General features: G+C 45.5%; 1 protein-coding gene across 6 annotated transcripts in view; it reads left to right on the plus strand.

The window, feature by feature from the left end:
• Positions 1 to 6,048: 6,048 nt before the first annotated feature.
• TSEN54 (tRNA splicing endonuclease subunit 54) overlaps positions 6,049 to 23,303 on the plus strand; it is a 44,843-nt gene continuing 27,588 nt past the window's right edge. Inside the window, exons 1-6 of one of the 6 annotated variants that reach the window (XM_033961156.1) lie at positions 6,049 to 6,331; positions 16,717 to 16,881; positions 16,965 to 17,053; positions 17,191 to 17,274; positions 17,700 to 17,798; positions 21,263 to 21,315. In XM_033961156.1, the coding sequence (XP_033817047.1) occupies positions 16,773 to 16,881; positions 16,965 to 17,053; positions 17,191 to 17,274; positions 17,700 to 17,798; positions 21,263 to 21,315 (434 nt within the window). In that variant the 5' untranslated portion in view covers positions 6,049 to 6,331; positions 16,717 to 16,772. Of the gene's footprint in view, positions 6,332 to 6,420; positions 6,444 to 6,649; positions 7,419 to 16,716; positions 16,882 to 16,964; positions 17,054 to 17,190; positions 17,275 to 17,699; positions 17,799 to 21,262; positions 21,316 to 23,303 lie in introns of those variants that run through there. The other 5 variants (XM_033961155.1, XM_033961157.1, XM_033961158.1 and 2 more) reach the window with 5 other exon arrangements.

Consider the following 23,303-nt stretch of genomic DNA (forward strand, 5'->3'; position numbering starts at 1 on the left):
GACTCCCTGAGTTTCCAGGTGAGTCCAAGAAGTACAGAGGATTTGGAAACATCAGGGATCATTTCAGCCCAGCAGAAGGATTGCCAGAATCAACTGATAACCGGTGAGACTATTCAAATTCCCAATCTTTCATATGTTATTGAAAAACCCAGAGAAGTAACACTGGACTCAATCTGGGATTTAGTTGCTGACCTAGCCAAGTCTGTTAAGCCCCAGCTTTTGCAGCTGGAAAATAAAATTACTCTTCAAGAAAATGATATAAAAAATATAAAAGTTGAAGTTGATGAATCCAAGAACTCAATTCTGAATATACAACAGGAGTTAAAAGCATCAAAACAGCTTAATGAAGCAATGGTAAAAGATAACACAAGTTTGCGCAGAAAATTGGAAAATTTGGAGAACTTTTCTCGTAATAATAATCTCCGCTTGATTAATTTTCCTAAGATAGCCTCTGTGACACCTAGAGATATGATGAAACGTTATATGGTAGAGATTTTGGGTATTCCAGAGGATACATTACCACCACTTACTCAAGTATATTACTTACCAATGAAAACTACTAAATTACCACTTAAACAACAGGAGGATAATCAACCACTTAATGTTTCAGCAATCTTGGAACTTTCGGACAGAGAGCTAGCATCTCCGGCAACATTGCTTCTTACGGTGGCCCTTGCACCAGATAAAAACTGGTTGCTTAGAATGTACTTTAGGAATAAAATGAAAGAATTTCTTGGACATAAAATATTAATGTTCCCAGATTTGGCACGGGAAACCCAGAGAAGAAGGCGAGAGTTTCTTTTGATGAAGCCAGGTGTTATATCTCTTGGAGGGACCTTTTTCCTACGACACCCTTGCAAATGTGTAATACAGTACCATATGAAGAAATATGTATTCTTTGAGCCATTCCAGTTGACAGCTTTTCTGGCAGGAACTCGACTGGATGAAGGGAAATCAAGCGAGGTCCAATTGAATAAATGATATCCTTCCTCAGCTAAGGGACTTTGTTTTCCTAATACTTGATTTGATATTTGTCAGCATCTGTTAATATGTCCGCCTCATCCATCTTGGATCTAATTTAGAGGACTTGAGCTGAATTTAAGCTAAACATTTATTTTTATTTAGTTGATTATTATGTATTTTACCTATGAGTATTATTTTTCTGCTTTTCTTCAACTTTCTGTACAAGTGGATACTTGATTTATAAAATGTAAAATTTGATAAATATAAAATAAAAAAAAATAAAAAATAAAAAGGATGGAGGGTATATTTGTCTATTTTTGTATGCTATAAAAACCAAATACAGAGAGAGACTGAGAGCTGTTGACGAAGAGCTACGTGTGTGTCTTTCTTCGATTCCAGCCAGAATATCAGCTTTGTGTTCAGCCAAATAGGCCCAGGTTTCGCACTGAATAAAGTATTTTATAATTTTTCACTATTCTGTTTACTTAATATTTCATAATAAAGTAATTATAAAATACTTTCTTTGTGTTTATTTGATTCCTATTCAAGAGAATTACTTTATATATAGTCAATATAGGCACAGAGTTAAATTTTTTAACATTTTCTAATGGTGGTGTGCCTCGTGATTTTTTTCATGAAACAAGTGTGCCTTTGCCCAAAAAAGGTTGAAAAACACTGGTATAGATGGTCTTTTTCCGAAGGTTATAGATTTGTGGTTCCATTGTGAGAGTGTCGTCTAAGATGCACCTTGGTGGATTTTTCCTTTGTGAGAGTGATGCCTGATGAAAGAGTGAGGTTAGATATGATGTTCTGTTGTGCGGTGCGGAAACCAATGGCTTTGGTCTTGGTGACGTTCAATTTCAACTTGTCGTTCGTTGCCCATGTTTGGATTTTATCTATATTGTTTGAGATTTTTTTTCGGTAATGTTAGGATGGTTATTGGTTATGGGGATGAGGAGGAGGATGTCATTGGCATAGGATAGTACAGTTTTGTCTTCCATTTTGATGTGTCCCAGTGAGCTCATTAATAGATTGAATAGGATTGGGGATAATGGGGAGCCTTGTGGGATGTCACAGAATGCCTTCCAAGGGTTGGAGTATATTTCTTCCTTTTTGACCATGTATTTTGTAGGAAGTCGGCGAACCATTTCAGTACAGTCCCTGTTATTCCGATTTCTGAGAGTTTGGCTAGGAGTAGTTGGTGGTCCACTGAGTCGAAGGCTGCGGAGATATCAAATTGGAGCAATATTGCCTGATGACCCAAGCTTAGCAATTGTTTGATTTTAGTGATTAGAGTGATGATGAGGAGCTCGGTGCTGTGCTTTTATCGGAAGCTTAATTGGGATGTGTGAAGGCCGGAGTGTTGCTCTATGTACGAGCCAAGCTGCTTACTGACATGTGACAAGGATTTTAGTGAGGATAGGAATGCCAGCAATCGGTCTATAGTTAGATGCTATGGAGAGGTCTGCTTGGGCTGTTTTTGGTATAAGGGTTAAGGCTATTTTACCCATTTCTTTGGGTAGGTGCCCTTGGTTAAGGGAACTATTTAGCAGGTTGGTGAGCCAGTTAATGATATGGTGCAGAGCTGCTGAAAGAAGGTATGGAGGACAGTTGTCTAGGGGCTGCTTCGTAAGGCTAGTTTTGATATTAGTTTATTGGTATCAGTGATGATAAGGTTAGTGAATGAAGTCCAGATTTGGTCTGCTTTTTTGGGTTCAGTGTATTCTGTAGAGTTGTGTTGCAACCTGAGACAGCATGGCTTTACTAGAGGCAGTTCTTGGCAGACAAATCTGATTGATTTCTTTGACTGGGTGACCAAACAGTTTGATATGGGAGTGGCGCTAGATGAGGTATACTCTGATTTTAGCAAAGCCTTTGACATGGTTCCACATAGGCGGCTGATAAATAAATTGAGTGCCCTTGGTATGGGCCCTATAGTGACTGACTAGGTTAAAAACTGGTTAAGTGGAAGAGACAGAGGTAAATGGAATTTGCTTTGCAGAAAGGGATGTTAAAGTAGAATCTCAGTTATCCAGCATCCACGGGGATTGGTGGATGCTGGATAATTGTTTTCCTCGTTGATCGAGAGTGCTGCATTAGAACACAAATCTCAATCCACACCCCCCCCCCGCCTCCTGCCTGAAGCACCAGCATGGCAGTGGTCCTGAGCTGCAAAGTCCCCCTCCCTCCCCCAAACCCCGAAGTGGCAGAATCAGGCGGCGGTCCTGAGCCATGAACTCCCTCTCTCGCTCCCTGCCACACCCAAAGTGCAGCCGGTCAGCAGGAGGCAGGAGGTTGTGCTTCTGGTAAGGGAGGGAGAGAGTGAGCAAGCAAGGGGGGTTCATGGCTCAGGGCGGCCGCCTGCTTCTGCCACTTCAGGGCTTGAGGGAGGGAGGAGGGTTTTGCGGCTCAGTACCATTGCCACTTCAGAGGACTTTTTTTTCCCACCGGTGATTTTTTGCCAGTTGGGTGTATTAGATTAGATTACTTGGAACAGCACACATTTTGTGCCACAGTCTCTGATTCCCAGGTCCCTGGGTACAATCCAAATGTATGGAGTTAAAACCGTCAGCCTGCGCTGTGATATGTCACAAATGAAGATGATAATAATAAAGCAATATCCAGTAATCAAAGTAGTAACATAAAATAATTATAGGCTAACATTTAAGTAAACATTTGAGAATCTGCCAAACCTAACACAAAATTAGATTTTGGTCCTGATCCTAGTGTAGAGCAATGTTTTAGTACATATACAATTTCCAGTGCTGGAGATATGTTACCTTGCTTAGTCTCTGCATACTAGTCTTTCTTTTTAATTCTGGAGGCGCTGGGACCCAGTGGCACTCTGTCTGCCTTTCGTTCTGATCTAGAATGTGCTGGGTTAACTGTGGAGTAGAGGTCTGCACGGGAACGGGGATCGCGGGAATCCCGTGGGTCCCGCGGGGATCCCGTGGGAATCCCCCCCTAACCCACGGGACTCCCACGGGGATGGAAGGCTTTGGAAACAGGGTTTGTCCATATAATATAATGGACACATCAGCCTTAGTAAAAGAGGGGGTTTATAAGTTAATTACCTGAACAGAAAACAAAAAAAGGGTTCCACCAAAGAGATTCCACAGCGCAAAACAAAAGAAACTGGAATTGATGATCCTGTCAGAAGTAATTGCTGCTTTTTATGGGGACGGGCGAGGATGGAGGTAATTCCTTGCGGGAATGGGTGGGGACGGATGAGGACGGAGATGATCCTGGCAGGGACGGGCGGGGATGGGTGGGATTTCAGTCCCTGCGCAACTGTCTACTGTGGAGCAGGGTCAGGGACAGAGCCTATAGGGCTGGGATGGAGACAGAACTTGCAGGGTTGGAGTGGGGATGGGGACAGGGACAGAAATTGCGAGTATAGAGACAAACTATGTCCCTGTGCCATTCTCTAAGCCTTAAACAGGCTATTCCAACTGGATGGAACAGCTAGTATCAATGTGTAAACTTAACACATCTTAGACAATTGGCAACTGAATTCAGTGACAGAAGCTGCTTTTGGATTTAAATGAATTACTGTTAAATGACATCATTTCTGTCTTGTCCGCTGATCAGACTTTTGCCACCTGCAACGTCCTTCCATCATGTGCCCAGCTGCTCAAGCATCTTACTGTTACTGCAACAGATTCATCTGTCATTGCTGGTATCAAGGAGCATTTCCAACATTTAATAAACACTTATTTTCCTGTTCACCAACCAGTCGGGTTTTTGGGATAGCTCTAATAAATATGCATGGAGAAGATTTGCATGCCTGTCACCTCCATTATATGCAAATCTCTCATGCATATTCATTAGGGCTATCCCAAAAACCCGACTGGCTGGTGGTCCTCCAGAACACGGTTGGGAACCACTGTACTACACAGTGTAGGTTCTCTTCTAAACCAATGTCTGAAGAACAATCCAATTATCTTCCTAGATCAGGGGTCTCAAAGTCCCTCCTCGAGGGCCGGAATCCAGTCAGGTTTTCCCCAATGAATATGCATGAGATCTATTTGCATGCACTGCTTTCATTGTATGCTAATAGATCTCATGCATATTCATTGGGGAAATCCTGAAAACCCAACTGGAATACGGCTCTCGAGGACCGGAGTTCCCTACCCCTGGCCTATAGGGCTGGGATGGAGACAGAACTTGCAGAGTTGGAGTGGGGATTGGGGACAGGGACAGAAATTGCGAGTATAGGGACAAACTATGTCCTTGTGCCATTCTCTAAGCCAGGGGTAGGGAACTCCAGTCCTCGAGAGCCGTATTCCAGTTGGGTTTTCAGAATTTCCCCAATGAATATGCATTGAAAGCAGTGCATGCAAATAGATCTCATGCATATTCATTGCGGAAATCCTGAAAACCCGACTGGAATACAGCTCTCGAGGACCGGAGTTCCCTACCCCTGGCCTATAGGACTGGGATGGGGACAGGGACAGAAATTGCAAGTATAGGGACAAACTATGTCCCTGTGCCATTCTCTAAGCCAGGGGTAGGGAACTCCGGTCCTCGAGAGCCATATTTCAGTCGGGTTTCAGGATTTCCCCAATGAATATGCATTGAAAACAGTGCATGCAAATAGATCTCATGCATATTTATTGGGAAAATCCTGAAAACCCAACTGGATTCCGGCTCTTGAGGAGGGACTTTGAGACCCCTGTCCTAGATGATGTAAAAATACAGGCAACTGAATCTTTGGGATGGCTGAACAAAAACCACATCGAAATGGAGGACTCTGTGATTTATAAACAATTGTACAGAATATTGTCCTTTTTTATACTTTAATAAAAAGATTTAAAAATAAAATCAGAAGTGTTCCAGGCTTGTGCAAATGAGGGCAGAGTCAGTAAGGGCAGGGCAGGGATGAGGACAGAGCTGTTTTCCCATTTTATTCAAAAGTGCAGGGGTTTCAAACGTCGGTCCTTGAGGGCCGCAATCCAGTCGGGTTTTCTGGATGTCCCCAATGAATATCCATGAGATCTATTAGCATACAATGAAAGCAGTGCATGCAAATAGATCTTATGCATATTCATGGGGGACATCCTGAAAACCAGACTGGATTGCGGCCCTCGAGGACCGACATTTGACACCCCTGCTCTAGTGCTAGGTCCCAGCACAGCTCTGTCTTTCTATCTTCCAGATCTGTGTAGCGCTAGGACCCAGCGGAGCTCTGTCGTGCTGACCCGGGAGGCGCTAGGACCCAGCGGAGCTCTGCTTGCCCTTCTTCCTGATCTGGAAGCTTTTAGGGGCTGCGCCGTGGGCCCAGCGCGGCTCTAGGACCTTTGCCCTGCCCCCCCTCTCTCCCGCTGATGGAGGTGTCGGCCGGGCTCGGCGGGAGCCGGACGCTCAGGTAAAAGGCTTCTTGCGGGCAGCGCTGCCCACGCCGGGCGGCCTTGCCTTCCCCTTCCGGGCGCTGTGGCTGGGGTCTGATTGCTCCACGAGGAGCTCCGGGCACGCTGAGGGTGGGTAGTACTCCTCCTCCTCGGCCCCCCACCCCGCGGCAGGGACAGACTGGCACTGGAAATCGGCCCTGGTATTCATCCCCCTCCCCGGTCCGGCTCCGGACTCCTCCTGGTCCGGAATGGACAGTAATGGTCTCAGCCGCAAGGATGGCACCGTGTCACGTTGCAAAGCTCTGAGCAGGACGGGGATAGGGTGGGATTTAACTTGCTTTAAAAAAAAAAAAAAAAAAGCAGCCTTTCCAAATCCATGCTTCCCTGCCTCGGTGGTCTTTCAGTCTGACCAGTGCCAGAGGGCGCAGAGACTTGCCCGAGGTCACAGGGAGCATCAGTAGGATTTGAATACTGGCTCCTCCACATCAGAAAGCAACTCTTAGTTGTGGAGATGGAGGCACAGGTTTGTCTAGTGACTATGCTGATGAGAACATTAATAATCTAATAAATATCTAGGACTTTTTCCATGTGTAATGTGATAGATGGGGGGGGGGGGGTCTGTCTTTTTATTTATTTATTTACTAGTGTTTAAGCCCGTTACATTAACGGGTGCTAGTAAAGCCACCTTCCCTCACATGTCCCCAAATTTTCAGCCCCAAACTTGGATCAATGACCGCACAGGCTGAGAAACAGGAGAGCATTTAAAGGCCCGCGGCTTCTCCCCTCCTCACAGCGAGGCGAGGAGCAAAGGGGGGCCGCGCACCGTACCTGCGTTCGGCGGGCTGACGAAGGCTTCCAGCCACGGGAAGCTTTCTTGCGCTCAGCGACCCACGCCGAGAGCCATGGCCAGCTCGTGCCTGGGCTCTAAGGCGCAACATCAGCCCCCCCCTCCCCCCAGGTCCGCTGCGGGAAGATTAGAGACGCTCCTCCAGCAACGCCTGGCAGGAAGGACTGAGAGCTGCTGCCAAATACAGCCACGGAGGGCAATCGGGGCGGCCAGGACGCATGCAGGGAGAGAGCTTCCCTGCGCTTCTCCAGCGGTTGGTGAGGGTAGGAGGAGGGGAGTGGGCAGACTGTTCCCTGCCGCCGCGTTCTAAATTAGAATCCGGCCACGGATCAGAAAACGCGGCGGCAGGGAACACGAAACCCTAAGTGCGCATGCGCGCTTAGGGTTTTATTATATAGGATTTTTTAAACACATAATGGCACCTGTCATAATGGAGAAGTTGTCAGTTGGGAGGCAAGGGAGAGATGTCTTTTTCTGCCCATCTGTATAGCCTCCTCAGATTGCTAGATGAATATGGTGTGTGATGCAGGTGGAGATGCCTACTGTCAGAGCCATGTATGCCCGGTCTTTGTCGCAAGGAGTGCACCATCTCACTTTGCAAAGCTCTGATCAGAATGGGGATAGGTGGGATTTGGCTTCTTCTTTTTTTTTTTTTTTTGCCTTTTCAAACCCATGTTTCCTTGTCTCAGTGGGCTTTCAGTCTGATCAGTACCAGAGGGTGCAGAGAATTGCCCATGGTCACATGGAGCATCAGTAGGATTTGAATACTGTCACCTTTTGAAGGCAGTGGACAGGTCAAGGATGGCATGTTGTTTCCCAAAGAGGACATTGTAATTATCTGTAAACTTGCCAAGTGGCTCATCCTGGGAGAAATCCTGGCTTTTCCTGGGAGAAATTTTGTAGCAGCCAAGAACAAAAACTAGAAATAGATAGAGATATAGAAACCTTGAAAACGATGTTCTGAGAGATTGGATTAAAGAAGGTGAGTGACTAGTGACAATCATAATTTATGAACTACTGACTCCTCCACTGCCTGGGTGAGAGATTCCATCCTTCTCATGGCACTGGCAAATTCTGTTTCAGAGATGCCTTTCTTTGATATTTTTGCGGTAGGAAAGGCCTGATCCAGTTTGGTCACTTCTATCTAACCCCCGTCCCCCCGACCAAACTAATAATCCCTTGCCTCCCTCCCTACCCTTCCCCTCCCCCCATGCAACAATTATTGGATCATTTTGTAATTGTCACTGGTTTATACCATATAATTGTTAACTAATTCTCTGCACCTACATTGTATAAATCGCTCTGAACTGTTTTTCGATATGCTGTAACCTCGATGTAACTTCGCTATAACTAAGCTGTAACTTCGCTGTAAATGTACAGTCTCTTATCCTGTAAACCGCTCTGAACTCTTTTGTGGTATTGCGGTATAAAAAAATAAAGTTATTATTATTATTATTATCTCTACAACAATCATATTTGCCCCTTCCTCTCTGGGTTCATAGTCAAATGCGTGCAAGACAACAGCGTGTGGACAAATGGGGGCGCAAGACAAATATTTCTTATAGAGCAAGTTCTAGCAAAACCAGAGCTTTACCTATAACGGACACGGTCAGGCAGCGAAAGGAAGGCGGGCTGTTCTGAGCACATATATAAAGAGGACACGTAACCATAGTAACGAAAATGCATTCCCGTGACTTCTATTCAAATCACAAAGAGGCAAGGGAACCATACTGATAACGTGGTGACGTGATCATGTGTTAACGTGGTGAACGTGCGCGTGCCATTCCTTCGCCACGCGCCGTTTTGAGGCACGCTGAATTGTCGTTGCGCTGAGTTATCCTTGCGCGCAATTGTCTTGCGCTGAGTTATCCTTGCGCTCAATTGTCTCGCGCTGAGTTATCCTTGCGCTCAATTGTCTCTCGCGCTATTATCTTTGCGCTGATTTGTCTTGGGGTTTTTGTCCGCGCGCTGTTGTCTTGTGCGCATTTGACCTGTCACCTCCTCTCTGAGCACACTACCCGGACTCATGTCCACATTCCTGTAACCTCATGCTTAGATTACTGCAATCTGCCTATAACTGGTCTTCCACAGTACTGCCTCTCCCCCTGCAATCTGTTCAAAACTCTGCTGCACGACTCATCTTCCACCAACCTCGCTACACTCGGGTCACCCCTCTCCTTAAATCACTTTACTGGCAACCTATCCACCTTCACATAGAGTTCAAGCTCCTATAGCTGACCTACAAGTGTGTTTATTCTTCTGCCCCTCAATATCTCTCCTCTCTCCTTATACACCTCCCAGAGAACTCCATTCCTCAGATATGCTGCTCTTAGCTGTACCCTTCTCCTCCACTGCTAATTCTAGATGTTGTTTCTTTTACCTAGCTGCCTCCATGCCTGGAATAAATTACCTGAGTTTGTCCAGCAAGCCCCTTTGCCTTACCTTGTTTAAAAGCAGACTGAAAACCCACCTTTTTGATATAACCTTCAATCCATAACCCTACTCTTCACTGCCTACCAACCCAGACAGTTGATTAACTGTTCCCCTTAACTGTATCCATGATATCCTGTTTGTCTGTCTTGGCTATTTAGATTGTAAGCTCTTTAAGCAGGGACTGTTTTCTTCTTCTGCATGCGTCTGGTAACGCTATGGAAATAATTTGTAGTAGTAGTGTGAAGAGTTTCAGTCTTTGGGAAGCAGAGCAGAGATTTGATGTCATAAAGCCTCATTCCACCAATAAGAGCCAACCTCATCAGTGATGTCACAATGGCTTGATTATCCTGTACTCCCCTCTGCCCTCCAACCCAGCCAGCTGATTAACCATTCCCCTTAACTGTATCCATGACATCTTTTTTGTCTGTCTTGTCTGTTTAGATTGTAAGCTCTTCCGAGCAGGGACTGTTTTCTTCTTCTGCATGCGTCTGGTAACGCTATGGAAATAATTTGTAGTAGTAGTGTGAAGAGTTTCAGTCTTTGGGAAGCAGAGCAGAGATTTGATGTCATAAAGCCTCATTCCACCAATAAGAGCCAACCTCATCAGTGATGTCACAATGGCTTGATTATCCTGTACTCCCCTCTGCCCTCCAACCCAGCCAGCTGATTAACCATTCCCCTTAACTGTATCCATGACATCTTTTTTGTCTGTCTTGTCTGTTTAGATTGTAAGCTCTTTCGAGCAGGGACTGTTTCTTCTTCTTTGTGACTCTGTGCAGTCGGGGCAGGATTAACCAATAGGCCAAGTAGGCACGTGCCTAGGGCCCGAAATGGTCAGGGGGCCCCATGAAGGAGGGATCAACATTATTTTTGCCAAACGGCGATGGGCCCCTCCAGCATCGATCGGCAACGCGGGCCCCCCATCGATGGAAAGTAAGACAAGCAAGCAACGCGGGTAAGAAAGGCAACGGGAACTGAAATTGTGCAAGCAGTGCTGCTTGCCCAAAGCTTCCCTCTGACGCAGCTTCCTGTTTCCGCCTGGGCGCAAGGCGGGGCAGGGGACCCAGTGTACTTGTGTGCTTAGAGGCCCTTGACGAATCAATCCTGCCCTGTGTGCAGTGCTGTGCACATCTGGCAACGCTATAGAAATAATTACCGTAATAGTAGTAGTAGCAGTAGTCACACTGGTATGCTTATTAGAGCCTGCAGTGTCCATCATGGCTAGGAAGCATGTATGTAATAAATACTATGCCTTGCCTGATAACAAGAAAATATATTGTATCTTATATATCCTTTTACTACAACTTTGCTTATGTTACCTGCACACCTCAGTGTGGTGATTTGAGGATCCTACTTTAGGCCATTTGTGCTGTAGCCTGGTGGTTAAAGTAGTGGGCTGAGAACCGGGGAAGCCAGGTTTAAATCCCACTGATGCTCCCACAGCCAGATTAACACTGTTGTGGGCCCTAGGCAAATGTATATTGTGGGCCACCTTCCATGGACCTTTCCAGAAGTAGAAGCGAAAAGGACACAGCCTAGCTCTGGGTATGATAGTATTGTAGTTTGTGAGTGAGTATGGGAGCTCTGCAAGCACATGCTTTGAATGGAGAGGCTTAATGGTTAGAACTGGAGAGTTTCCACTTTACCCGGTTCCAGGAAAGAAATTCTGGACCGGTCCTGGATTTTGGCAACCTTTCTCTAATAGGTTATAGGACCCGAAGAGATGATTTCAGTTGACGGGATCAGGGACTACAAACAGAGCACTGAATTAGGATACAAGTCCAAAAAATCTCCTTCTGGGAGCCTGAGCAGCTTTGCAGTAGTGAGCTGAGAAGTCATTTTCACTCTCCATTACCTCTTGTAGAAACCAGAGATTCCAAGAGTTGAAAACCTGAAATAGTGAGATTTAAAGGACCATGTGTCCAAGATATAAATTTACTAAGTTTTGTGTGTGACAAAAAGCTTCACAAGTGGGAAAAGCAAAATATTTAGCTGTTTTTGATGCTTCTGAAAGGATATAGGCAGAGCGGAGGCAGTATTAGGATAGTGTTCAAAGGAACTTGTCTGGTGAATTTAATAGTTAACAGGGTGAATTTCGTGGGCCAAAACTTCCCTTCACTTATCCCCCCTTTTACAAAATCGTAGCATGGTTTTTGGCACCGGCTGTGGCAGTAACAGCTCCCTTGCTCATAGGAATTCTATGAGTGTCGGTGCTAATACCGCCCGCAAGCTGGCGCTAAAAGCTGCACTACAGTTTTGTAAAAAGGTGGGGGGGAGTTTAGCAAGTGCACAGTGAACTTATCCATCCCAGTCCAGATTTTCAAAGGGAAGTTTTACTTACTGTATATACTTGAATATAAACCTAGATTTCTGGGTAAAAATGGGGGTCTCGGTTTATATTCAAGTCTTACTACTTAGCATTTCTGTAGTGCTGCTAGGAATACACAGCACTGTACATTAAACTTGTAAGAGATGATCCCAGCTTATAATCTAATTAAGACAGACAAATAGAACATATAGGGGTTAGGGAAATTCTCACAGGAAATGATAAAACAGACATGGACCCATCTCAGGTCTCTTCCCAGGCCTACCTTAAACTTTGCAGGTCTAGTAGGGAGCTAGGGCAAGAGCAATCCTCCTATGCTCCTGCCCCGTGCAGTCTCATTACTCAAAATGGCTGCCAAAAGTTCCCATAGAAACCTTGTTAGACTACCGTGAGTTTGGTTTATATTCGAGTCAACCTTTTTTTCCCTCTATTTTGGGGGGAAAAGCTTACCTCGGTTTATAGTCGGAGAGGGTTATATTTGAGTATATACGGTATATGAGACTGTCCTCACTATGGACACAGAAACATACACAAGTGCATGCATTCTATATAGGGCTCTTTTCTGATGCTGTCCTGCCGGTCATGTACTGTACTTGTTTGGTCAGTGTCCTCAACCCAGGTCTGCCCACCATCAAGTAAAATTCTGGCATTTTCTGCCAGTTCTTTTCCTCAGCCAACAGTAGACACCCCCCCTTCACACGGTTCCCCCATTCTTCAGTCCTAATCCTTTTCAACAACCCCAACCTCAGACCACTCACTAGTTCCACTGATTCTTTCCAAAAACCCTATGCAGAGCTGAGCTTCCCCCAAAGCCCTTGCAGCTCTGCCCCTCCTTCCTGTGATTAGAAGCCTTCCCATTGGTTGGCTCCTACCACAGCATCTGCGCTAGAAGGAGGGAACATTGGAGAACTGTAGCGGGCTAAACTCTGAAAAATAGCCACACAACTTAAGCTATTCTTCTGGCTGTGAAACGGAGTATAAACATTTTTGGAAAAAACCCAGACCGTTGGCAGTCCTAGCCTCCTGAATCCTGAGTGCACCTGACAGGACACCCTAAATTGTTGAGCCCTAGGCACTTGCCTAGTGCCTGTGTGTTAATCCAGTTCTAGATGCTCTGTGTGACCTTGGGCAAGTCACATAAGCCTCCACTGCTCCAAATATGTTTGTTTTTGTTTATTAAAAACTTTATATACCACATAACAGCCTAAAAAGGATCCAAGCAGCTTACACTATATAGTTCATGTTCATTAAGAAAAGAACTCCATTTAAAAATAGGAAAGGAAAGAATAAGAGCAAAAGTTAATTATTATTTATTTTTTTAAATAAAATTCTATAACAATCAACATCTCAATCTATATACCGTATTTGCCGGCGTATAAGACGACTTTTTAGTACCTTAAAATCCTCCCCAAAGTCGGGGGTCGTCTTATACGCCGGGTACAGTTTACATGCCCTTATTTGCGGGGCTGGATGTACTCAGTCGCGCGGCTCTTCTTCTCCCTACCTTCTCTGCTTGCAGCACAGAGCCGAACGGAAGTCTTCCCGACGTCAGCGCTGACGTCGGAGGGGAGGGAGGGCTTAAACAAAGCTTAAACAAAGCCCTCCCTCCCTCCGACGTCAGCGCTGACGTCGGGAAGACTTCCGTTCGGCTCTGTGCTGCAAGCATGGCAGGTAAGGAGGAGAGTAGCCTCGCGGTACCAAGAGAGAGGGGCGGCCGCCCCGCCCCGGTTGCAGCACAGCCGGCCAGGTCCCCTTACTTTTGTGGCACTTCCCCGACCGACCGATAACAGCCCGGGTCCGACAAACCTCCCTGCCCTGTAGCCGCGAATCTAAATTACCTTCTTACAGCAGCTGTAAGAAGGTAATTTAGATTCGCGGTTAAGGGCAGGGAAGTTTGTCGGACCCGGGCTGTTGTCAGTCGGTCGGGGAAGTGCCACAAAAGTAAGGGGACCTGGCTGGCTGTGCTGCACCCGGGGCGGTAGAGAAGGACGCTGAAATACCATGGTGAAGACAGGAGGGGGGGGGAAGGACTCTGAAAGCACTTGAAGACAGAGGAGGGAGAAGAACGCTGAAAGCACATGGGGGAATACAAAGGGGTGGAGAAGGAAGAAGGGGTCGTCTTATACGTTGAGTATAACACAAAACTCTATTTTTTAACTAAAAGTTGGGGGGTCGTCTTATACGCCCAGTCGTCCTATACGCCGGCAAATACGGTATATAAAATCGGAGGTATGTATGTGTGTATGTATGTGTGTATGTGCCGCGATCACGCAAAAACGGCTTGACCGATTTGAACGAAACTTGGTATGCAGATCCCTCACTACCTGGGATGATATGTTCTGGGGGTCTCGCGGCCCACCTGCACACGTGGGCGGAGCTACAAACAGAAAATCAGATATCACCCATTCATGTCAATGGAAAAAAATGTAAAAAGCTGCCATTCTCACAGTAATTCAAAAACGGCTTGACCGGTTTGAACGAAACTTGGTATGCAGATCCCTCACTACCTGGGGTGATATGTTCTGGGGGTCTCGCGGCCCACCTGCACACGTGGGCGGAGCTACAAACAGTAAATCAGATTTCACCCATTCATGTCAATGGAAAAAATGTAAAAAGCTGCCATTCTCACTGTAATTCAAAAACGGCTTGACCGATTTGAACGAAACTTGGTATGCAGATCCCTCACTACCTGGGGTGATATGTTCTGGGGATCTCGCAGCCCACCTGCACACGTGGGCGAAACTACAAACAGAAAATCAGATTTCACCCATTCATGTCAATGGAAAAAATGTAAAAAGCTGCCATTCTCACAGTAATTCAAAAACGGCTTGACCGATTTGAACGAAACTTGGTATGCAGATCCCTCACTACCTGGGGTGATATGTTCTGGGGGTCTCGCAGCCCACCTGCACACGTGGGCGAAACTACAAACAGAAAATCAGATTTCACCCATTCATGTCAATGGAAAAAATGTAAAAAGCTGCCATTCTCACAGTAATTCAAAAACGGCTTGACCGATTTGAACGAAACTTGGTATGCAGATCCCTCACTACCTGGGGTGATATGTTCTGGGGGTCTCGCGGCCCACAACTCTATGTTGCTTGCTCAAGGGTGGGTTCACCCAAGAATTTATATGTTCTTGCTCCTGGAGGTGAAACTAAAATTGTTGTTTATAATCACGTTTTGCGTTAGTTGTATTGTATTCATTTTGTCAAATATTTCACATTATAATTTGAATATTGTACTTTTTATTAAGCTGTAAAAAAATAATTTCATTCACCACTATAAAGTATCTTTATTTGAATCCATTTACAGTGTTATTGCTATAATTAAATACCCGTGCAACGCCGGGGCATCAGCTAAGAATAACTAAACTAAACCTTAAGTTTATATACCACATCCTCTCTATAAAGATAGAGCTCGGCACGGTTTACAGGAACTTTAATATAAGGAAGGAAAGACATAATAAGCATTAGTGATTATAAAGAGGGTAGTGAGAATTACGTTTTTGAGAATAGCCAAGTTTTCAGGTGCTTTTGGAATAATTGGAAGGAGCTCAGATTCCGCAGCAGGGCAGGAAGGTTATTCCAAAGCTCAGTGATTTTGAAGAACAAGAGATTTCCCTAATTTTCCCGCATAGATGACGCCTTTTAACGAAGTAGTACCAGGTCTCGAAGAATTCCAAGATAGTGGAATTAGGGGAGGAAGAATGCCATTTAAAGTGAACCCTAGAAATTACTGGAAGCCAGTGAAGTTTTGACAGAAGCGGGGAAACATGATCAATTCTTTCTAATTTACAGTTGCTAATGTGCTAAGGCCATTAATGTGTGTATTAGTTAAATACATCTCTGTTGTAAGACACTAAGGGGTCCTTTTATCAAGATGCGTTAGGGGTTTAACACGCGTAATACTGTGCGTTAAACTGCCTGGCGCACTAGCCGCTAATGCCTGCATTGAGCAGGCATTAGTTTTGTAGCCAGTCGCGGGGGTTAGCGCGTTATGAAATGTCCGACACGCTAACCCCGCTAGCGCGGCTTCATAAAAGGACCCCTAAGCCCTTTGAGCGGTGGCGTAGCGATAGTGAGAGGTGCCCGGGGTGATGGTGCCCCTCCCCTGCCCTCATCTCTGCTCCCCCCTGCTCCTTTCCCGCCCCCCCTCCCCGCTGCTCATGTGCCCCCTTTCTGATCCCCCTACCTCTAGTTGTTAACTGTGCAAGCAACAACTTCAGCATGCTTCTCGCAACTGCATTGGGCTCTTCCTCTGACATCACTTCCTATGCGTGGCACCCAGAAGTGAAGTCACGAGGAGTACGTTGAAAGTTGTTGCTCACAGCGGTGAACAAGGGAAGGGAGGCACACGTGTGGCGGGGGGAGAAGTTGGAAGAGGCAGGGAGAGGAGGAGGGGTGCTGGCGCCCTCCCCCCCTTTTTTTTTTAACTATGCCACTGCCTTTGAGGACAAGAAAGTGTTACTACTGAAAAACTGCAAGCTAAATTAGATAAATTACACCCTCAACCAGTAACGGCTTTCTTCGTAAAGCTTCAGAGAGGCAGTTTGGAAGTGAAAAGGCTGGTGGAGCTAGTGCCTCTGATGGAGGCCCTTTTGCAAAGCTGCGTGGAGTTGGTACTAGTGGCGCAGGGACCTAAAGGCTAAGAATGAGGGTTTTTTTTTTCTTTTAGTGGACTATTGTGATGCCTGTCGTTCTGTAGTGAGGAAATAAGCGTTCGATTCTCTGTTCTTCAAAAGCAGGAAACAGGAACCCTGTAGGAAGACGCCAATAATTTGATTTCCTTTTCAGCCCAGCTGAGCTGCACGGTGCTCGAACTCGGAACCGCAGCCTCCCTCAGCGTTCACATGGCCCCAAAGAATTTCTTCCAGATAATTCTGAAGAGCAGAACGAAAAGCTGCGCCTGTGCCGAGAGGAGGAGTGGCAGCTGTTGTCAGAGGAGCGTGTGGAGCGCCTGTGAGTAAGCCATCCTAGGGGAGTGGGGAGATGAGAAATGCCAGACCAGTTTGGGGGTGAGATATCAGGAAGGGCTCGTGAAGTTCTTGGCGCAATTTTGTTTTGTAGTGGAAACTTGGTGAAAGCCGAGTGGAAGCCTCGAGAAGGCCTTGTAGAGCTGCGGTCTCCTGCGGTAAGTGCTGTTCCTGGTCTCTTGTCACTCGGGTGCATGGCAGAGAGAGCTGTGGCTTGTCTGTACCGTTGAAGAAATGTTGCTCGGGGGGTGGTAGCTGTGCTGCTGAAATGTCCCATCTTATCCTTTCTTCCCAGGGCAAGTTTTGGCAAACTATGGGATTTACGGAGCAGGGAAAACAGTGCCTCTTGCCTGAAGAAGCAGTCTACATGCTAGAATGTGTAAGCATTTTGCAGAAATGGTTTGGGGCATTGAATTCAATGGGGATATTCTGAAAACCTCGACTGACTGGGTTGAAACCTCTGGTCCAGAAGAAAGTAGGACAGATTAATCTTTTGATTTTATAACAGGTGAGCATCTGTTTTTAATATAGAAAGGGAAAAGAAAGAAATGGGGTGGAGACAGGCTTAGAGAAGTAGGTTGCTCAAGGGTCCCCCAAAGGACAAACTGTGAGCTTGAAATTTGGCCGTTACTCTAGAGCTCAGGGGTGTGATTGCTTCTACTGAATCCTATTATTAGAGGTTTAAAAGCAGCTATTTAATAGCCTGATTGGTAGAAATTTGGGTTCAAATTATTGGTCCTTTTGAAATGATGGCTATTGCAATATCAGTCATGTAATCTGCAGATCTGTCTTTTGGTTTCCCAGGGTTCCATTCAGCTCTTTTATAGGGAGCTGCCTCTCTCCATTCAGGAAGCGTATGAGAGGTTGCTGAGCCACAAGACTGTGACCCTGCTCCAGTACCAGGTATGCCGAAAAACGCACACACTGTCACATAATGTGGAACAGGATGTGCAGATGCAAGCAGGAAGCGTACAGAGGTTCAGATCCTTGAAAATGACAAAATGATAGAGAGAGCGCTGTAGGATCAAATCAAGCCTGACATTTCCTGGGACTTCTGTGTGTACTGTAACTGTTTCACTATTTTCATGTAGAGCTTTTAAAGGCACACCTAGCAAGTCTTTATTATCCTTTTCTGCCTCGCCTGTAGATTTTCATTCTATCTATCTAATCAAATTTGGTCACCCCGTGAAATATTCAGTTCTTTCTTAAGAAATGTTAACATATCAATGTCAAATCTTTTTTTATTTATCTCTGGAAAAGAAAGTGATGTAATTGCAGGTAAACAACAAAAAATGTTCCTTGACTTACTCATGAAACAAAATATATCCACCAAAATGTGTATTCTAATTTAGGAATAAATTAGGACACCCTAATAGCTAGTGTTACCCCCCTTTGGCTGAGATAACTGCAGTGAGACCCCCTAATGAAGGCACTCTGATATCTAATCTTCTATTTCTGCATCGCGCATACCTAAGCAGGCTCAAGGCGACTTACGAAGGGAAGTGAGAGGAAGCGGAGAGAGGCAGGGAGAGAAGGGGAGGAGTCATGGGGGAACATTTGGGCAGGGGTCTTATCTACGCTGCAGCCTTATACCACCACAGAGCACTTTTGCATTTGGCTCTCTGCACCCCAGGACCATTTTGGCAAATACAGACATTAACACTTCTCAGAGCAACAACACGCTGCACCTTTTGGTCACATCTTAAGACCCCAGTTGTGACTATTTGCCTTATGGACCTTTATTTATCAAAGACTGTTGGTATTTTATATGTTTTCATTAACATTATTTATTATATTTGTTTTTATCGGTTTTACATTTTGGCCCTCTTTTACTAAGGTGCGCTAACCGATTAGCGTGCATGTTAGTCTATGGACGCGTTAGCGTTTAGCACGCGCTTATTCAATTAGCACACCTTATTAAAAGAGGGGGTTTGTTTGATGCTTGTAATAAACCTGGTAGCATTCATTGCATTTGTGTTTTTGGTTTTTCCATTTTCAAGTGGAATATTGAGGTACATATTTTTTAATTGCGTTTTCTTACTGTAACTGTTGGACACATACTGGATTATGTCTGGGATTCGTACTGAATGAGATTTGACTGTAATTTTAAGGACTGCCCTTTTGATCTGTCCTGCTTTCTGCACACGTACGTGTATGAACATGAAAAAGTTTGCTCATGTACTTTTCTGTCCGTTGGTTTGCAAATGTTCAGAAAACTGGTTATTAGTGGTATTTTGATGTAGTGCACACCTTTTCATTTGGCGCTCAAGGCTACTTACAATCTAACTTTATATGTGTGAAGGAAAAACGTTCTGAAATTTATTGCTGTGACTAGCAGATTACCCGGCATTGCCCGGATATTTATTTATCCCAAAATGTCCCACCCCACATGTGTCCCACAGGAATGTCCCTCTCTATGGGGTTGAACTTGGACTTAAACTGCATCAGAAGTATCAGTATCTCAGTGAGCCCGAAAATATGGGTTAGACACTAATATCTGTTGTTTTTGATGTCACCTTCTTTCCTTCTCCACCCCCCCTCCCCAGTATTTGTGGCCAGATAGTAAGTCTTATGTATACCAAGTTTGGATGAAATCTGTCCATGCGTTTATGGATTAGACACTAATGTGTCGTTTTCGATGACACCCCCTGCACCTCACCTACATGTCACCCCCTTCCCACACACACACACACAGAAAGTATTTGTCCCCAGATAGTAAGTCATATGTGTACCAAGTTTGGTTGAAATCTCGCCATGCGTTTCAGAGTTATCCATGCGTTTCAGTCATCTCGGTGAGCCCCAAAACACTATGGGGTAAACACTAATATCTGTCGTTTTCAATATCACCCCCTTCCCACCCCCTGACCCCCATCCACATGTCACCCCCTTCCCACACACACACACAGACAGTTTTTGACCCCAGATAGTAAGTCATATGTGTACCAAGTTTGGTTGAAATCTCGCCATGCGTTTATGGATTAGACACTAATATCTGTCGTTTTCGATGCCACCCCCTTCTTCCCCCCCCCATTCCTCCCCCCCCCAGTATTTGTGGCCAGATAGTAAGTCTTATGTATACCAAGTTTGGTTGAAATCTGTCCATGCGTTTCAGAGTTATGCTGGAACATATATACACACATCGGATTATATACAGTGGTGCCTCGCACAGCGAACGCCTCGCACAGCGAACGCTGCGCACAACGAACTTTATGTCTTGATTCGTACAACGGACTTCGTTTCACACAACGAAGTCCGGGGTTCCTGCGGGGTTGGATCGCAGCGGGGTTGGTCGAGCCGCGAGGGTAGTCTCCTTCTCCTTACCTGCCCTGTCGCAGCACACAGCCGAACGGAAATCTTCCCGATGTCAGCGCTGACGTCGGAGGGAGGGCTTAAGCAAAGCCCTCCCTTCCTCCGACGTCAGCGCTGACATCAGGAAGACTTCCGTTCGGCTGTGTGCGGCTGCGGCAGGGCAGGTAGGAAGAAGGCAATGGCGAACGAAAGAGGGGGGAGGGGGCGGTCCGCCCCGAAGAATGTGCACAGCTGGTCAGGTCCCCCGATCGACCGACAACAGGCCCGGCCGACAAACCTCCCTGCCCTGTAGCCGCGAATCTAAATTACCTCTTACAGCAGCTTCAATAATCCAGCTGCTGTAAGAAGGTAATTTAGATTCGCGGCTACAGGACAGGGAGATTTGTCCGACCGGGCCTGTTCTGTTGTCGGTCGGGTGCAAAAGCGCCACAAAGGTGGAGGCAGGGAGGGAGGAAAGGTGGAGTGGAGAAGAAAAGACGCTTAAGGGGGGAGAAGGCCGCTGAAAGCACATGTTGGAGCAGGGGATGAGAGGGAGGGAGAGAAGGGGAAATATTGGACAAGGGCAGAAGGGATGCTAAATCATAGGGTGACAGGCAGAGAGAACAACAGGAAAAAGAGTGGAAGCAATCTTGAACCCTGAGGGTGAGGGCAGAGAGAGGTGGTGAGATGATTGATCATGGGGAGAGGGACAAAAGGGAATAGAGATGGGATAGGAAGATAGTGGAAGTAAAAGGACAGGGAGATGTATGTTTTTAGATGTATCTAAATAAAAATAATAACAAAAAATTTATCTTTTTTATGTCATCTTAGCATATTTTATGCTGCAGAACGAATTATTTTTTTTTACATGTATTCCTATGGGAAAACGCGTTTCACATAACGAACGTTTCACATAACAAACTTGCTCCTGGAACCAATTAAGTTCGTTGTGTGAGGCACCACTGTATATATATATCTTAAGATAGATAGATAGATAAGTCGGCATGTATTCATGACCAAGATTAAGGACAGTGCAGTATTCAGTTTAAACTGAAGAGATTTCTTTTTGTTATTTTTAGGTGTACAGTCATTTGAAGAGACTGGGCTACATTGTGATGCGATTCAACCCTTGGTAATTTCTCCTGGGAAAAGTGCTTTTTATTTTCTTGGTTCTCCTGCTTTCATTCCAGTTTTCAGGAATGGTGAATTTTGGTCCTTAAGTGCCATGGACACCTGTAGTTTTCAGGATAAATAAAACGGGCCCAATATTCAAAAGGGTTTAATGGAGCAGGAGAGAGGTTCCTGTCCAGTTAAACCCTGTGGAGCTGGCCATCTGTCAATATTCAGCGGCACTTAAGCCATGCAAGTTTCATATGTAATTTGATAGTTATCTGGCAAATTTACTCTTCTCATACTGCCCCTCATGTTCTTTGAGATCTCAGAACTAGAACTGTTTAATTATATGTTCGCTGTCTAGAACAGTTTCTCAACTTAGTCCTGGAGTACCCCCTTGCCAGGTTTTCAGGATATCCACGATGAATATGTATGAAAGAAATTTGCATATAATGGAGGCAGTTTATGCATATTCATTGTGGATAGCCTGAAAACCCAACTGGCAAGGGGATATTCTGGGACCGAGTTGAAAAACAGTGGTCTAGAACAAGGTTAGATTCAACATGAGTCTGCCTTCTTTTTTCTCTCTCTCTGGACCAAACCTCTCTATTCCCCTCCATGCAGCATGTTTCCCTTCCTCCCCTCCATTATGAGGTGTATGTGATTTTAAACCAAAGGTACTCTGCGGAGCACGTGTAGGAATGTAGTTAGCGGATACTGGGTGTCAGCCAAGGCTGGGATCTGGTGCGCTTGACAGAGTGGGAAACAGGGAAAGCAAGGGTGTCCACAGCAGAGGGGAGAATAGAGTTGTATGGCAAGACAGCTTTATTGACAGACTTCTTGGATAACATTGTGGAGAGTGTGGAAGGATCGAGGACTTGAAGATTTTGAAACTTGGTGATGACTGGGCGTGACTGAGGGGGAGGGTGGGTAAGTGTGAAGATTATCAGATGATGATCAGAGAAGGGGAGCAGTGAAGAATATCAGATGATGATCAGAGAAGGGGAGCAGTGAGGTGGAAAAGTTAGAGAGGGAGCAGTTAGAGAAGAAGACAAGATCGAGGCAGTGACCATGCCCAGTGAGTAGGGGTAGTGGAGCATAGCTGGAGATCAAATGAGGAGGTTTAGGCAAGGAACTTGGAGACATAAATGTCAGAGGGATTGTCAACGTAAATGTTGAAATCCCCAAGGAGGGAGGGAGGAAATGAATTAAAGAAGACAGAAAGCCAGGAGTTGAACTTGATGAGAAAGGAGGAATAGGACTTTGGGGGCAGAGGGACGATAAATGACCACTATCCAGAGAGGTAGAGGAGTGAACAGGCAGATGGAGTGGACTTCAAATGAATAAAAGTGGTGCGATTGGGGTGGGGTGGGCATCCCTCCTGCCTTTTTTTTTTTCAGGAGGGTAGGGGATGGTTCGGGTGGGGGGGGCCTCCGTTGGCAGGAGGGAATGGGCATCCCTCCTGCCAATTTTCTCTTGGGGTGGGAGATGACATGGCAGGAAGGAGTGGGTATCCTTCTTGCCAGTTTTCTCTCATGGGGGAGAGGATTCCCGGTGCCGCGTTCATCAGGGGTCATTAGGGAAGGATGTCATCGGCGGTGGAGGACTTTTTTTTTTTCATGGGACAAATATTTTGCGTGTGTAACGCACACAAAATATCTGTACCATTGGGAAAAAAATGAAAAAAAACCCCAAGGAGTTACCGACAGATCTAGACCATTTGTTTTTTTCCGATAACTAAAACCCCTGTGTTTTTTTTGGGGGGCATAGTCAAATGAGGTAAGTGCATGAATTGCTTGGCTACTTTGCATGGGGTTTTAGCTAATTTGCATGGCTGGATCAGAAAATGAACAATCGAGGGGAAAAACATGCGGTGACCCATTTTGTTCATTAGGTCGGTAAAAGCGTTGCTAAAGCTGTGAAAACAGGTTTAGCGGCGATTGCTGACTTTAGTGAATCTAGCCCAGGGGTGGGCAACTCCAGTCCTCGAGGGCCGGAATCCAGTTG

This window comes from Geotrypetes seraphini, chromosome 10, assembly GCF_902459505.1.
Source record: "Geotrypetes seraphini chromosome 10, aGeoSer1.1, whole genome shotgun sequence".
NCBI classification, from domain to species: domain Eukaryota; kingdom Metazoa; phylum Chordata; class Amphibia; order Gymnophiona; family Dermophiidae; genus Geotrypetes; species Geotrypetes seraphini.